Here is a 15376-nt window from a genome sequence, read left to right as displayed (position 1 = left end):
CCGGGTGCACGGTGGGTTCGGTAAAGAAAGGCCATCTGACACGCTCAAAAGCCTGACACCGGGGTTCCATCCTGACTGGCCCCTCACTCCATTTGCCTCACCTACCAAGTAACAAAACATCCCTCCTTTATCCGATTGTCACAACATTTACATGAGTTATTATGCATAAAGCACTTAAATGGTGCTTAGCACATTCTGAGAGCACACAGATTGTTAGCTGCAGTTATTTTTGATAAAGGTGAGCCATCGCTACTTTTTCTGCTGTTTCCCAATCACAGCCGCATGTCCTACACACTATTCACTCGTTTGATCAGCAGATACTGACTGAGGGCCAACGATGTGTCAGGTATTATTGTAGACCCTGGCATTCAAACAGCAGACAAAGACAAAGTCCTTGCTGATAGGAAGCATGTGTTTTCATAGGAAAGTAGACATTAAAGTGAATAAATATACAGCATAGTGCCCCATAGTGATAAGTTCCAAGAGAGCAGGAGAAGCGAAATAAGAGACTACAGTCTGTGAAAAGAGGTGGCATTTACATTGGGGGTGGGGGGGTGGAAGCTCTCTCCTAAGAGGTGACTTTTGAGCAGAGACCTGAATGGTGAAAGGGTCCTAATAAGGTCAACAGGTCTCAGACCCTGTTTCTCCCTGCAGAGAAGACTTACGTTCATATCAGAAGGCAAGAAACACAAGACTTGGAATCAGACAAGCCTGGGCAGGGGAAGGGCCAGACAGATTTCCCTGACCAAAGAGGGGTAGGTGAGCTCATATGCTCCAAATCCTCTAGAAAGCCCAAGCCTGTACACCCAACCAGAGGAGGATGACAATAAGGCAATAATAGCCTTTCTATATTCACTGGCCCCTCCCCTGTTTGCAGTATTTTTATCTTCTTTGAGCCCCAAATAGCAAGAAACAGATGGCACACTCAAAGCGGTTGGTTAGAGCCAGTTGAATGACAGGCTGTCATCTCCGATGGTGCAGCGGGGTGGCTGGAGCTCCGCGCAGGGGCCCTCCAAACCCTCCACACCCTTCCCCCTGCTTGCTGGGGTGGTGGGGGCTGATTTGCCTGGGCCACAGCGATGACGCTGCATGCCTTCTGGCACCCAGTCCATGTTCTGAAGTTCTGACCCCAACACCTCAGAATGCAACTGGATTTAGAGATAGGATCTTTAAAGAGGTAATTGAGTTAAAATTAGACCACTACGGTAGATCATAATCCAATAGGGCCGGTATCCCTATAGGAAGAGGAAATTAGGACACAGACACCCCCAGAAAAGAAGACCCATGTGAAGACAGAGGAAGGATAAGGCCATCTACAAGCCAAGAAAAGGGGCCTCAGGAGCTAACGTTGCCAACACCTTAATCTTGGACGTCTAGTCTGCAGAATTATGAGAAAATAAATTTCTGTTGTTTAAACCACCCAGTTTGTAGCAGTTTGTTATAGAGGCCTGAGAAAACTAGTACAGAAGTTAATAAACAGAGTTTTATTTTTTTGTCCAAATCATAGCTATTTGGGGCATGCGGTTCTGTAAGTCAGCTTATAGGGGTTCTCTGACCCACAAAGCAGAATTAAACTCCTCCTGTGGTATCACCCCATTGTTCAAGACCAAGGTGAGTGGCCCCACCTTCAAACTGCACCTTGGCTGCAATCTGTGCACCTCACCCCCAAAGCTACCTAGGCTCTTTTGTACAAGAGCTAGTGAAGGCATCCATTCAGATCCATCTGCACCTAAAAGCTCAAGACTGACTGATCAGGAATCAGGGGACTGTCTTTCTGAGACTGACGACATGAAAGGTAGACAAGGCAAGCCCTGATGTGCAGATGGAGAAGGCCCGGGGCGGGGGGGCTTCTGGCTGCTCTTGGTTGCGTGAGCCCAAACGATGACTTAAGTCTTCTCTGTCTCAGTTCCCTTATTGGTAAAGTGGGGATAATAATCATACCTGCTTCACAGGGTTGTTGAAAGGATTAAATCATTGAATTCACATGAAAGCCTTGTAAGCTTTCCTGTTTCCTACAAAGGCCAGGGAGTCATTAACTCCCTCATTTTGAGCGTCTACCTAGCACCAGACCCTGTCTAGGGCACGCACTGTACTGCAGGCATCCCACAAACACCAAGTGTAGCATCTGAATGTACTGAGATGAATGGCATGGAGTCTTGTTCTAGAAGAATTCACGCAGAGAGGGAAAGATGGACACTATGGCACTAATGCAGGTGGCAAGGTCGATGGCATGGAGTTGCTCAGGGCGCAGCCACAGCACAAGGCCCAGCTGTGCATCTGGGAAGGCGTATGGAAGACAAGGTATCTCCGTGGTTACTGAAGGCAGAAGACAAGAGTTAGCCTGGTGAGGGAAGCTAACGGCAGGAAGGAAGGACATGCCCCATCAAGGGACAGACAGTAAGAACAAAAGCACTAGTGTGTGAAACAGCCAAGTATCTACCTTTGTTTGGCTTCTTCCAGAAGCACACCGCGAGACAGATTTGAGTACACGCAATTTGCTCAGAGGCAGACCCAGGGAGGCCGAAGAGCATCCTAGACTAGTCACCTTGTGGATGACTGAAGTTTAATCCCACTGGAGAATTTGGGGAAGAAACTGCGTCAAAAGCATACCTTAAAGTTGTCTGACCCAAAAGGTGAAGGAGTTGAGGACTATAGCCAATTCTCTTCAGTCACTGAGTGACAGCTGCTCGGGGGCGGGGGAGGAGGCAGAGGTGGAGGAGGCATTAATTTCCTAGAGTGTTCAGCTCAGTGCTCACATGAACACAGTGCCCTCTAGTGACCAGAGAAAAACTCCATGCAAAGAAATGCAAGGGCTGGACCATGAGTGAGGAGGGAATGGAAGCTGACAGAAGTACAAATGCTTCAGTGTTTCTGGAGCACCAGATCCACCACAGGCGATAAATTTCAGACAATGGGGCTGAAGAGATAGGAGGTAGAGATGAAGACATGAATATATGTCATGCCACTGTGTTTGAGCTTTCTCCTGAGGGCAATGGTGGGCCATTGAGGGTCTTAAAAATGGAAGAAGTGTGGTCAATCTTATACCTTTCAAAGCTCACTTGCGCTGCCGTGTGGAACATGCCTTTGGGTAGGACAAGGCTGGAGCCAGGGAACCTATTACTGGTGAAGGAGGAAAATGGAAAGGGCTTGATAAAAAGCAATGCTAGGAGGGTTAGAAAAAATATTTAGGAAACAAAAAGAACCCCCACAGGAACTGGCAACTTCTTGACTCTAGACATGATGGGGAAGGAGTCAAGGATGACTCTGAGCACCTCTAACATTGATGACTTGGCAACATGGGTGCCACACACTGAGTTGGGGGATGAAGGAGCCGGGGCTGGTTTAGGTAGAGAGCAGATGTGTTCAGGTGCCGCATTGAAAAATTGGGGCCGTGTGAGGGCAGCCCAGCACAAGACACAGAGGCCTGAAGGCCGAGAAGAATTGACCTAGAGACAAGGATTCAGAGATTGTCACAGGGGAATGTTGGTGAAAGGCTGGGAGCATGCAAGATGGCCCCGGTAAGGGGCCTTGATTGAACCATACGGTGAGTCAAGGACAGAACCAGAGCAATCGCCGATATCTAAGGTGGAGGATAAGCATAAAAGAAAAAATCATGGAAGGGGCCAGCCACAAGGAAAACAAATGTAGTGTCAGTAAAGCACAGAAAGTCAAGAGACCCATCTTCTTGGGAGTGATCACTACACCAGCCAGTCTGCCCAACCATCCGGGAAGGTGGGAACTGATACTCGTGTGGGGATTTTCCTACTTTGGCCGGGAGTCTGACCTCTTCCAGAGGCATTTCACCTCCACCTGACATGAGACTAAACCTTGACCAAGTGAGGCCTGGCTGTGGAGGAAACCAGTTTGAGAAATTTGGACAAAGATGGAGAGAGCCTGGTTGGTAGTCACAAGTGTCTTCAGGATCAAAGGCACATGTTCTCTTTCTCCTAGGAAACACTTCGAGGAAGAGGTGATGGTGGAGGGGAAGGCAGAGAGGGAAAAGAAATAGGAAAGAGAAGGATCACTGGGAAAAAAATTAGAAGGGGTTCCACGGGTCAGGCACAAGTGTTGACCTTCGGCGGAAAGAAAAATGCATTGTCTGGAGTTGAAGCAGAAGCGATAAAAATAAGTAAGAATGTAGACAAATGTCATACATGTATTGGAACGCCAAGAGCCTCAGGTGTCTCCATGAAGTAAGAGGCTAGATCACCTACTAAGAGGAATCAAGGGAGGCTGAAGTGCAGGAGCTCGGTGAGGGTTAGGCTATCGAGAACAACAGGAAAGACAGCTGAGGACAAAAGGATGGGCAGTCAGGACTCTGGGCCCAGCTGAGGCTGAGACTGTGAGTTTTCTGCAGTCCCAATCCACATGGTGATGACACTGTGGTTATGGCGTTGATGTGGCGGTCAGAGCCCCCGTTCTCTGCCCTGACCATGGGTACCTGTGCTAGGGGGCAGGAGGCTGTTTGCACAGTGAGCACCTGTGCAGAACCCCCTCTGATGGCTGTTTCTGGCTCCCTGCATGTGTCCCTCTGTCCAGGAGCTGTATTCTCAATCCTACGATGCCGTGGGCGTGATGTTCGCCTCCATCCCGGGGTTTGCGGACTTCTACTCTCAGACTGAAATGAACAACCAAGGAGTGGAATGCCTGCGCCTGCTGAACGAGATCATTGCTGACTTCGACGAGGTAAACCGAGCCCTGGGAACCGGCGGTCACAAATGGCCCTCGTTGTTGTCATCGCATTATGTTACTCATCATAGCGGTGCCCATTTTTCACACTTAACAGAGTTCCAGGCTGCATTATAAACACAAACATGTGTTATCTAATCTAATTATCACTGTTACCTCATGAGATAAATGCTATTTTCTTTACATTATGTTCTTGTGGGGGGGGGCGTGCAAGAACATAAGCCTCAGAGGCTCGGTGACTTACCCCAACATCACACAACTAGCAAATGACAAAACCAAGACTCGACGGGGGGCCACTGCTGCTCAGGCACTAGCATCACAGAGACTGGGCACTGATGGGGACGTTCCTCCATCTGCTCAAAGTGTCACAGGAAAAGCCATCAGTTACCATTTAGTCAGAGACCTAAACACAAGGATAAACAGGCTCTAGACAGTGCTGTCCTCTCCCAGCCTGCATGAGTCTAAAGACCACATAACATGGGGTGGGGGTACACTCTTGCTGCACTTTATGTACATTAATAGACTTAGGCAAGACGGGGCTTTCTCCTTCTCGTCCTCCAACTTGAAGCAGTGCACCAGTGCCCATCGACGTGCCTGAGCCTGAGAAGGGGAGTAAATGATTCATTGAAAAAATGCCATAGAGGAAGCCATACAAATACGCAGGTTAAGCTAAGGTCTAGCCTCAGCCTGATTCCCGGGGAGCTCAGGAGTCTAAGTGACACCAGGGAGTGGTTTGCCCTTGAGGCAAGGGGGCGGGCCTTTGCACCCTTGTATTGGTCAGCCATTGGCTGTGGGCTGCCCATGGGGGTGCACGACCTCCCCGCACGGCCAGCAAGGGGCTTCCACCGCCCGCCCGGGCATTCTCCCGAGGAGCGCACAGCCACGCGCTGTCGGCAGCCAGCCCTCGCGGCCTTCTGGAGGACGGCCCCATGAGGCAGGTCTGGGTGAGGCACCGACAGCACCTACTATACCACCCGAACCACACCCTGTCTCAGTCCCCACGTGCCATCTGGCGACTGAGTCCTACGGATTCCTTCTTCTTGGTCTTGCTCTGGGCCACATCATTCCTCACCTGGACGGTCACAATCAGCTCCTGGCTGCTGTCCCTCCTGCAACTCACCAGCAGCAACAACCGAAATTGGGCATATTTTGTCACATCCCTTTGGAACCCAAAACCCTGCAGTGGCTCCCCTTTGCCAATTCCTCAGGTTACCTGTGGCTCTGCACTGCTGTCCCTGTACCCTCCCCAGCCTTATCTTCCACTACATGCCACCCAGCCCGCCGTCCAGCACTGTCATGCTACTTACAAGCCCTCGAGCCCACCTACCTATTCCACACAGAGCTCTTTCTGCCAAGAAATTAGTCCATCCTCACCGTACCATCCTGCCTCCTTGACTCCACAGCAGTGGAAACCCGCATAGGCATTTCACTGTCCATCCAAACACCATCTCCCCTTGTGACACCTCTTCTAATCCCCCTTCCAGCCAGGTAAATACTGCCGCTCCTTTTTCAATGAAACACTTATTCTCCAGAAACCTTCCTTCATAGATCCTGGAACCCTTCCGTGTATAGATCCTTGGCCCCCTCTAACCACTTAGGTCTGGAGCAGAGACCCACTGTGTTAACCCTACAGGCGTTTACCGCATGTAGCCATTTTCAGCATTCCACATTTGCTTATTATTATCCCTCACACCAAACCCACAGGATAGGAATGACTAGCCTTTGTTCTATAAATAAGAAAAACTAAAGACTCAGAAGCACCAAGGGTGTCCAGGGTCACTTGCCACTAGAATGGTACAGCCACGCCTGGGCCCCAGGCCCGCCGTGCCATTTGGTTGTTAATCCTTATGTGGCACTGTTTGTCACTGAAGTGGCATTTCATGATTCTGGTTTTGTGGTCATAAAGTCAACCATAGCCCTTTCAGTTGTCCTAGGGATAGGGGGTGGGGGATCAAAATAAGTGACAACACAATCACTTCTTGCCTTCCGTGGCTCACGCCCGAGAGAGAGACAGTGACTAGGAGTTGGATTCACGTTAGGACTCAGTGGTCAGCGTTCTTGCACCGAGGGCCTTGCTGTGGGGGGAGTGGAGAGCGATTCCATGGTAACAGCCTCCATGCCAGGCCACAGGCTCATGAAGATAGAAACTATATTCTTATGGATCCTGGATATCCCCAGGGCCTAGCACTGTGCCTGGAACATAAGACATGCTTATAAAAGATACTTTATTAATTAATTACATAATGGGAGACAGGAAGCAGCCGGTAAATAGTGAGGTGGTGATGGGCTAGTACAGTCTAAAACATACTCCCAAATTTTTTTTAAAAATTGCTCCATTAAAAATATCCTGATTGAAGGTTGAGATAGTAGGCTCTTTTTTTATTTTAAACTCTATAGCACTCCATCTCCTGAAAGTGCCCACTAGCATGTTTTTAAATGGTAGTAAATAAACGAACTAAATACACATCTTGGTGCCCCAAATTGCAAACATCCTGGAGTCTTCCAAGAAACTGAGACAAAGGACAGCGCCCCTCGTGGTAGAGAGGGGTGTTTGCAGAGGGAAGTTGACAAGGCTGAGAGGGGATTGGTCCAGGAGGCTGCTGTCTTCAGAACAGGTGCTTTGGAAGAGTGGGAGAGGAACAGGGGAGGGAATAGAAGAGAAAGGACAGAGGAGGAGGAAGAGGAAAGAGAATGCCGTCAACAAGGAAACGTTCCCTGGCTTGCCAGCCCCAAGCACTGTCAGCTCCCCTTGGGTCAGCCAGACATGCCTTCATCCTTCGGGTCAAGAGCGGCCCCTAGACTCTGCCCTGGCCAAGCTCCAGCCAGACGCCCCGGTGCTCACCTTAATAGCGACGCTGCTCTTCCTGCTGACACAATTACCACAGGACCTGAGGGCTAGCATGCAAAATTCTGTCTTGGCTCAGAGGAAAGCAGAACATTGCCCAGAGCACACGCACCAAGGCTGGGTTTGCAATGACGCCAGGTCGCTCGCCCCACAGGCCCTGCCCCTGCGAAGGCTGAAGAGTCCTCTCACACCCCCTTCTCTGCGCAGACTAGTGAATTAATAAAGGGGTGGATCAGGAACACATTAGGCCCGCAGATGCTTTTAGCTGTATAGTACATAAATTTGCTGCATGGATATTAAATGAAGTAATGATGACTCTTGCTGTCTCCTAATCGATTTCAGAGGAGGAGGAAGCTTTGCCTGGGCCTGAAGTTGGCCCTCAGCCAAGAAATTTTGAGGAGAAGAGAGGAGGGTAGAGCCCCCTCCCCGCAGGAGGCTGGGGAAATGCAGTTGTAAGGACACAGAGGGAAGGAGGTAGGCAGCCGAAGGCAAGCCAGGATCTCTGAGCTGAAATACTCACAGCAGGAGCGCTGCTCAGAAACCTGCTTGGAGGCGTCTGAGGGCACCTGTCTGGGGTGATCGCAGGTTGGGGACCGGCCGGCTGCTCCAGCCACTTCCTGCCCAGGGTGCACTTTGCAGACTCTCAGTCAGGACAGAGCACCGAGCGGCGGCCTCTTCTTTAGCTCAGGAAACAAAAGTAATGAACAAAGGCTGCCTCGGCTGTTCATCAAGCTTCGCGCTCCCACACAGATGCACTCACACATACATGAACACACACACAAGTCAAATCACAAAAGCACCTGCTTGTATTTTCCATGTTTCCCAGACTAGTTTCTCTGGAGCTGGACTTTTCCAAGTTTCTTAGCTCCTGCTTAGTTTTGAGAGGATGCCTCTAGGGAAATGGTCTACAGCAGGGGTCCCCAACCCCTGGGCCACAATGGGTGCCGAGCCGTGGCGTGTTGTGACCCGGCTGTGACCAAAATTCACCTGAGCTCTGCTGCCACCCACCCCCTCCCATCTTCCGCAAAACCGGTCCCCAGTGCCAAAAAGGTTGGGGACTGCTCTCTATAGAAAACCTACCGCATCCTCCCCATCTGTCTGCCCACCCCCAGGATGGCATGCGCACCTGAGGATGTACAGTCTTACAGAGAAGCAAAGAGTTAGAGAGCCAGCAGTTACATTTAAATAGCTGCCAACAACAGGAAATAAAAGGTCAGAATTTAGACTTGGGGGTAGGAGGTCTGAGCTTTGAACTTGGCTCCTGCACTCAGGGCAGGTTCATGGATGTATGGGGACAGTGGAACAGATAATCTGGACATCTCTGAGGTGGAGCCAAGGAGCTTCTGACAGGTTAGATGCGGGTTGTGAGGTTTTATCCAGAACAACCGGAAAAATGGAGACAACATTAACAGAACTGGCAAGTGAGTAAACAAGGCCAAGGGTGTAGCTTTGGGGATGGCCAATGAGAGATGCCTGTTAGACCTGTAGTGGGGGTGTGGCTTAGCAATTGTGTCGGTCAGTCTGAAGGTCAAGGAGGACACACATACCTGGGAGTCTTCAGAAAAGAGGCTGTGCTGAAAGCCAGGAGACATGATGAGGTCCCCAGGGAGCGAGCTGCGCTGGGCCCTGAGCCCACCAGCAGTGTTAGGCCCGGGTGACAGCGCTTTCCTCCGGGGACACCATTTCCCTCCCCCCTTAGCTTCTGCCAACTCACGTTTTTATTTCTACTTCACTGGCAATTCTCCACCTTTCCCCTTTGCTAGTTTATTCTTGTCTTCCTTATCTTACAGTGTGGGTGGCCCCAGGGATGGGAGGTTGTGTTCAGTTTTGGATGAAGTGGTCAGCAAGGCCCCACTGGGGTGACAGCTGAGGAGAGACCCAGAGGAGGTGAGGGGTGCGCAGTCTTCCTCTGAGGGAGGACTGTCCCAAAAGGAGAGCAGCAAGTGCAAAGGTCCTGAGGCAAAAGCAGGCCTGGCTGGCTAGGATCAGCAAGGTCGGTGTGGCTGGAGCAGAGTGCGTGGAGGCGACAGGGCGTGGGAGGACCGGCCGGTTACAGAGAAGACTCTCACTTTGACCCTGAGTGGAATGGGAAGCCACAGAAGAGTGTGCACAGAGCAGGGACATGGCCTGGCTTGCATTTGGATGGGATCCCTCTGGCAGCTGTGCTGGGCATGTGGGGTAAGGGCAGGAGCTGGTATGTTATTGCTACACAGTAACAAGGTACACGCTAACAGTGGCTTAGGCCAGGGTGCTGGCGGGGAGGGATTCCACATACATGTTGACAATAAAGGCAAACATGTGCTGATGGATTGCAGAACATTTGTGATCCCTCCTTTAACTTAATAAGGTAGCTTTGTCTATTTCGAAGATTCCTAGAGACCAAACTATCCCTAAAGAGTATCTAGTCACAGCCATCCTGGCGTCTGGTGCTTAGCAGGTGCTTAGTAAATATATGTTGACTCTCTGAATGCATGGTTTTCAGAGAGAAGCGCAGCTGCCCCAAGGCTGCTGAGACAGCCAGGGGCCGTCTTTAATGTGAGCCAGAGGGCTCGCCTCAGGGCTCCCGGCTGCAGGGAGAACACACACCAGGGCTAACGCCGCTGCCTGGTCTGTTTCAGCTGCTCGGCGAGGACCGGTTCCAAGACATCGAAAAGATCAAGACCATTGGCAGCACCTACATGGCTGTCTCGGGCCTGTCACCTGAAAAACAGGTAAAGGGACTCTTTAGACTCAGCCACACCCTACGGCAGGGGCCTCACCGTTGTCATGTTGCTGAAGGTAGTAAGGCCACCGACACCAGGAGGCTTGGGGATGGCGAGGGAGAAAATCTGAGGGACTGGATATCCCAGTGCTGTGGTGCACGCTGCTCCCGGGGTCGGCAGGGGCTACTGGATGAACCGATGCTTCTTTATGGTTGAAAAGCCTCTGGGCTTCATTCTGAACCTCCCTGTTCACTTGATGAACAAAACCGGAGCCAAGAAGTCCCTATTATGATTGAGTGGTAGGTGTTGCTAAACCCCTGATCCTAGCTTGTTGTCTAATCTTGCTTTTGTTTTCTCCTCCACAATCAATATGGAATAATAGTAGTAATAATAATAATAATATAGTAGCTCCTGCTCTTTGGAGAGATGCCTGTGTGCCAGGCGCTAATGTTAAGTAGGAATGTTAATGTCCACCTTCCGGGGTCAGTGGATGAATCCCCCGAGATAATGTCTCGCTCCCCACACAGAGCCTTGCCCCTGAGAAGGTCCTCAGCCAGTGTTACGTGGATATGAGTCCAAGTCACTGGGGAGAAGGAGTCCTTGTTCCTCCTTCTCACCTCCTTTTGCTTTCTTTCTAGCTAAGGGCCTAGAAACAGTATAAGGGTAACTACCTGGCAGGAAACCCACGCTAGGAATCAGGTGCCTGTGCATGGCCCTTTATGGCGGGGGTCCCCAAGGGCCAGCTGCAGGCCAGATCCAGCCAGCCACCTGTTTTCGTAAATCAGATTTTATTGGAACACAGCCGCACTCCTTATTTGTACTTTGTCTGCAGCTCCCTTCAAGCCACAATACAGTGGCAGCGTGGAGTAGTCATGCCCGAAACATGGCCCACAAAGGCTAAAACACGGGCTCTCTGACCCTTTACTGCACCTGTTTGCCAGCCTCCGGTGCGAGGGTGGAATCCTCCACACACAACCCCACCCGCCCCCTGGGAAGTGGGCAGCTCCACACACAACCCCACCCGCCCCCTGGGAGGTAGGCAGGGCAAGTGTGCTCATCCCCATTGTACAGATGAGGAAACTGAGGCTCAGAGAGGCACAGAGGCTACTCCGACTTCCCTCAGGAGCTTGTGCACAAGGCGCTTCCAAGGAAAGTACATAGTGCCTAGTTTGGAAACACTACCCCTGTGTACATCGTAGCACGTGTACACACACACCCAAACACTACACACATGCACACAGGAGCACACACGTACCAACACCACACATGCGTGCATGGGAACATGTGTGCTACGCGTGTGTGCATAGGAGTGCGTGCACAAACTGCATGTGTGCATGGGGCGCATGTATATTCGCTGCACGTATATACACAAGAGCAGTTGTATGCACACATGCATGCACACAGTGAGCATGGTCGGGAACTCGGATCCATTGCCTGAACAGACAGGTGCAGGGGAGGGAAAGGAGTATGATGACCCACGCACAGTTTATACTCTTAAGCCAACCCGCTATTGTCCCATGCTCTTGCACACTGATGGCTTGAACGTACAGGGAGTCACACACCTGGTTACTTCCTTCTGTGGGATGTGCGGGTGGGCTTAGGACACAGAGCAGGCCCCCACTCCCGAAATGCTCCCCTGTGCCCCGGAGAGTGAGCTCCCCTCCCCTGTCTGCTGCAGCAATCTGAAGATAAGTGGGGACACCTGTGTGCCCTGGCCGACTTCTCCCTCGCCCTGACCGAGAGCATACAGGAGATCAACAAGCACTCGTTCAACAACTTCGAGCTCCGGATCGGTGAGTAGCAGCTGGAGGGGTGGCGGGCAGCACCCGGCCCTGGGCGGCAAGCCAGGAAGCTTCTTCCTGCAGAATGCGCCAGGCTGAGCGTGACCTTGCCAAGGACAGGGACGGGGTCAGCTCAGGCCGCTCTGGCTGCCGCGCTCTGAAGGCCAGGGAAGGGCACTGGCCTGTGTGCAGGCACTTGTCCACGGTGACCTCTCTTCCCACCTCTGTGCCCAGCACCCACCCACACCAGGCCCTGCTGAGAGAGGCAGCTGACTCATGAGTCATTTCATCCTCTTGTGTCCCCCAAGCTGGCAATCAGGGACAGGCAGAGAGCCTGCGGCACTTCTCTCAGCCACACAGCTCGCCCTTCTTTCGCGTTTGGAGGCACCCTCCTGCAGAGGGACAGCACAGCGACAGTCACAGCAATGTGAATAACAACCCTTTATAATCTGTAGAATGTGCCAATTCCTTCGGCATCTGTGCTGAGCCTCGAGCGCCCCCTAACAAGCTAGGAAGCCCCTGCTCCAGTCCCCATTCTCGTTTTACAAATGCACAAACTCGGGCTCAGAGAAGGGGAGGAAGTGACTTGACATCACACAGCCAGGAAGGCATCCCGGGAGAAGCTCCTGGGTTTCCTGAGACTGACGACCTCCTAGCTGCCAGGGTGCAATCTGGAGCGATCCTTGCTGCATCCTCATGTTAGGTGCCCTCTGGCTAGTGTGCCATTTTACTGTATTCGGTCCTCCCTCATCGGCTTTGAAGACAAAAAGGTCAAAATACCAACATCTGACTTGTCAGATCAAAGGAACTCCACTTGCCTTTGTTCATTGGACTAAAAGAAATTGTATTTTATGTTTTGGTGTATGGATGGGATGTTTGGGACTTGTTCCAACATCTTCCATTCACTTTGCTTGTCCTTTTTGAAATCACAACAGAATTGAGGCAGGAATACAAAGCAGGACCCTAGCCCTCAACAAAAGGGTATTCTACGTAAATCTAGGACATGTTGCTCGGGATCGGGACATGGTGTGATCTGTCACACTGCTGACATAGTTCAGGAGGTAGGAAATTATTTTCCTAGCTGGACTGGGCATCTCGGTGTGTGTTGCGGGCCTGCTGTGACCAGCGCTGCGAGTCTGGGTGAATCATGTAAATGCTGCGTGTCAGCGTGCTCAGGTGTGAACCTGGCATTGCCATCAGCTTCCCCTGCTTACCCCGCAGCAGTCAGGTGACGAGCACATGCACAACGGCTATAACAATGCTGTGCAGACTGGCGATTCCCGGGCATTCTGCAAGGTCTGTCTCTCAAATTCCACAGCCAATTGTATCTTATATATATGCATACGTGTTTGAGAGAGGGGGCGTCTTGCTCTTCATTCTGCCGAGAATGATCAGACCCAGATACCTGCGAGGCCTACGCTGTCACTGTCTTCAGATCTCTGCTCAGAAAGGCCTTTCCTAACCATGCCCCTCCAAAATGCCCACCATAGTTCTCTATCCCTTTAACCTGATGGGTTTTTCTTTAGAGACTTGAACACTCATTGGTATTGTAGTAGTTTGTATTATTTCTCATCTCTCCCCCATAGAAGGTAAGCTCCAGGAGAGCCGGGGCAGTCTTCTTCTTTCCCATCAGACCCCCAGCACCGGGGACAGCACTGTATGCACCAGGTGCCCAGGCTCTGTCTGCAGAATGAATGGGAAATCCTATTTGAAGGGGATATACCTGCCCACTAACATGTTGAGTGAAATGCATCCATTCCTGGAAGAGAAGCCTGTGTTTCCTAAAGGAGGAGGCATTGAAACGGTCTTAAAAAGCATGTGCCAGATGAACTACAGGATTGGGAGAAAATAAGCAGAGAGAAAGGCGAAGACAAAGGCGCAAAGCAGGGAATGGTCGGCAGGGCATTAGCACAGTTTCTTACGGGGCACAGAGCGCAGGGGAGGGGGAGGGAGCTGGCAAGTGAGGCTGGTGACGACAGCTCGATCTGAGAAGCCCTCAGCTGGGACCAAGGCTTATCCCACAGGCAAGAGGCAACGGGACAGGTGTTGGAGTGGGTTGCAACTTGATCAGATGAGCCTGAAAGAGTCCCTCCCCCTCAGGCAGCAGTGCAGAGTGGAGCATCCCTGGAGGCCAGGGCGGGAGGCAGGGAGGCCCAGTAGGAGGCTGTCACCATGGACTGAGGGCATGACCCTCAGGACCCTAGCCAAACCGGAGAGCGAACATGTCTGCCCCGCTCTCAGCCTGGTCCCAGCAGAGGCAGGAGGAGATCCCAGCGTCCCATGGTGTGCACACGCTCAGTTTTTTTTCACGAGCTCTCATGGCTTTGCTGCTTGTATCTCATTTCCTCTCCCTTTTATCATTTCCACTTCACCAGACTAAAGGTGAGGTCCAAATCGGCAAAGTAAGTGACCCAGGTCACATATCTAACAAGTGATGGAGGCGGGATCAGGCCCCTGGAGTTTGTCCGCAGAAATCACGCCCTTCATGATCGCCGCCCCAGGCAGGGGGCAGCCATCTCGGGGATGTCCCTCTTCTCTTCTCTTCTCTCATCTCTTGCTTCTTTGGTTCCCTCCCAGGCATCAGCCACGGCTCAGTGGTAGCCGGCGTCATTGGCGCTAAGAAACCTCAGTACGACATCTGGGGCAAAACAGTGAACCTGGCCAGTCGGATGGACAGCACAGGCGTCAGTGGCAGGATCCAAGTCCCCGAGGAGACCTATCTCATCCTGAAGGACCAGGGCTTTGCCTTCGACTACCGCGGGGAGATCTACGTGAAGGGCATCAGCGAACAGGAAGGGAAAATCAAAACGTACTTTCTCCTGGGCAGAGTCCAGCCCAACCCATTCATCTTGCCCCCGAGAAGGCTGCCGGGGCAGTACTCCTTGGCTGCCGTCGTCCTGGGCCTCGTCCAGTCCCTCAACAGGCAGAGGCAGAAGCAGCTCCTCAACGAGAACAGCAACACGGGGATCATCAAGGGCCACTACAACCGGCGGACTTTGCTGACACCCAGCGGGTCAGAGCCTGGAACCCAAGCCGAGGGCGCCGACAAGTCCGACTTGCCATAAAAGCATTCTCTTTGTGTTTCTTTTTTTTTGTATTTCTTTTATATATAAAATAAATATACTAATAAAAAATGTTTAATTTTTTTTAAAAACAAGGATGGTTTCATTGGTCTTTGGGAACTCATTCCCTTCCCTGGCGTTTTTATTCTAGAACCACGGGGTGTTCTGACGCTCTGGCCCCCGGGCCAGCCGGCATTTCCAAGTGAGAATGTTGCTTCCAGATGAGCTGTGAGTGCCAAACAACTGAACCCAATGTTTTATTCATGAGCAACCAGGGGACTGGGTGCCCTGTGCCTG

At 51.5% G+C, this 15376-nt stretch overlaps 1 protein-coding gene across 1 annotated transcript in view; it reads left to right on the top strand.

Annotated features, from left to right (window-relative positions):
- ADCY8 (adenylate cyclase 8) overlaps window positions 1–15082 on the top strand; it is a 156023-nt gene extending 140941 nt beyond the window's left edge. The window contains exons 15-18 of the mRNA XM_054590096.1: window positions 4540–4686; window positions 10153–10245; window positions 11915–12029; window positions 14595–15082. Of these exons, the coding sequence (XP_054446071.1) occupies window positions 4540–4686; window positions 10153–10245; window positions 11915–12029; window positions 14595–15082 (843 nt within the window). The remainder of the gene's footprint in view (window positions 1–4539; window positions 4687–10152; window positions 10246–11914; window positions 12030–14594) is intronic.
- Window positions 15083–15376: the final 294 nt, after the last annotated feature.

Source organism: Pteronotus mesoamericanus, unplaced genomic scaffold (assembly GCF_021234165.1).
Source record: "Pteronotus mesoamericanus isolate MK-2021 breed Mesoamerican mustached bat unplaced genomic scaffold, CSHL_Meso_final scaffold_174, whole genome shotgun sequence".
Taxonomy (NCBI): Eukaryota; Metazoa; Chordata; class Mammalia; order Chiroptera; family Mormoopidae; genus Pteronotus; species Pteronotus mesoamericanus.
This window is presented reverse-complemented; position numbering and strand designations above follow the sequence as displayed.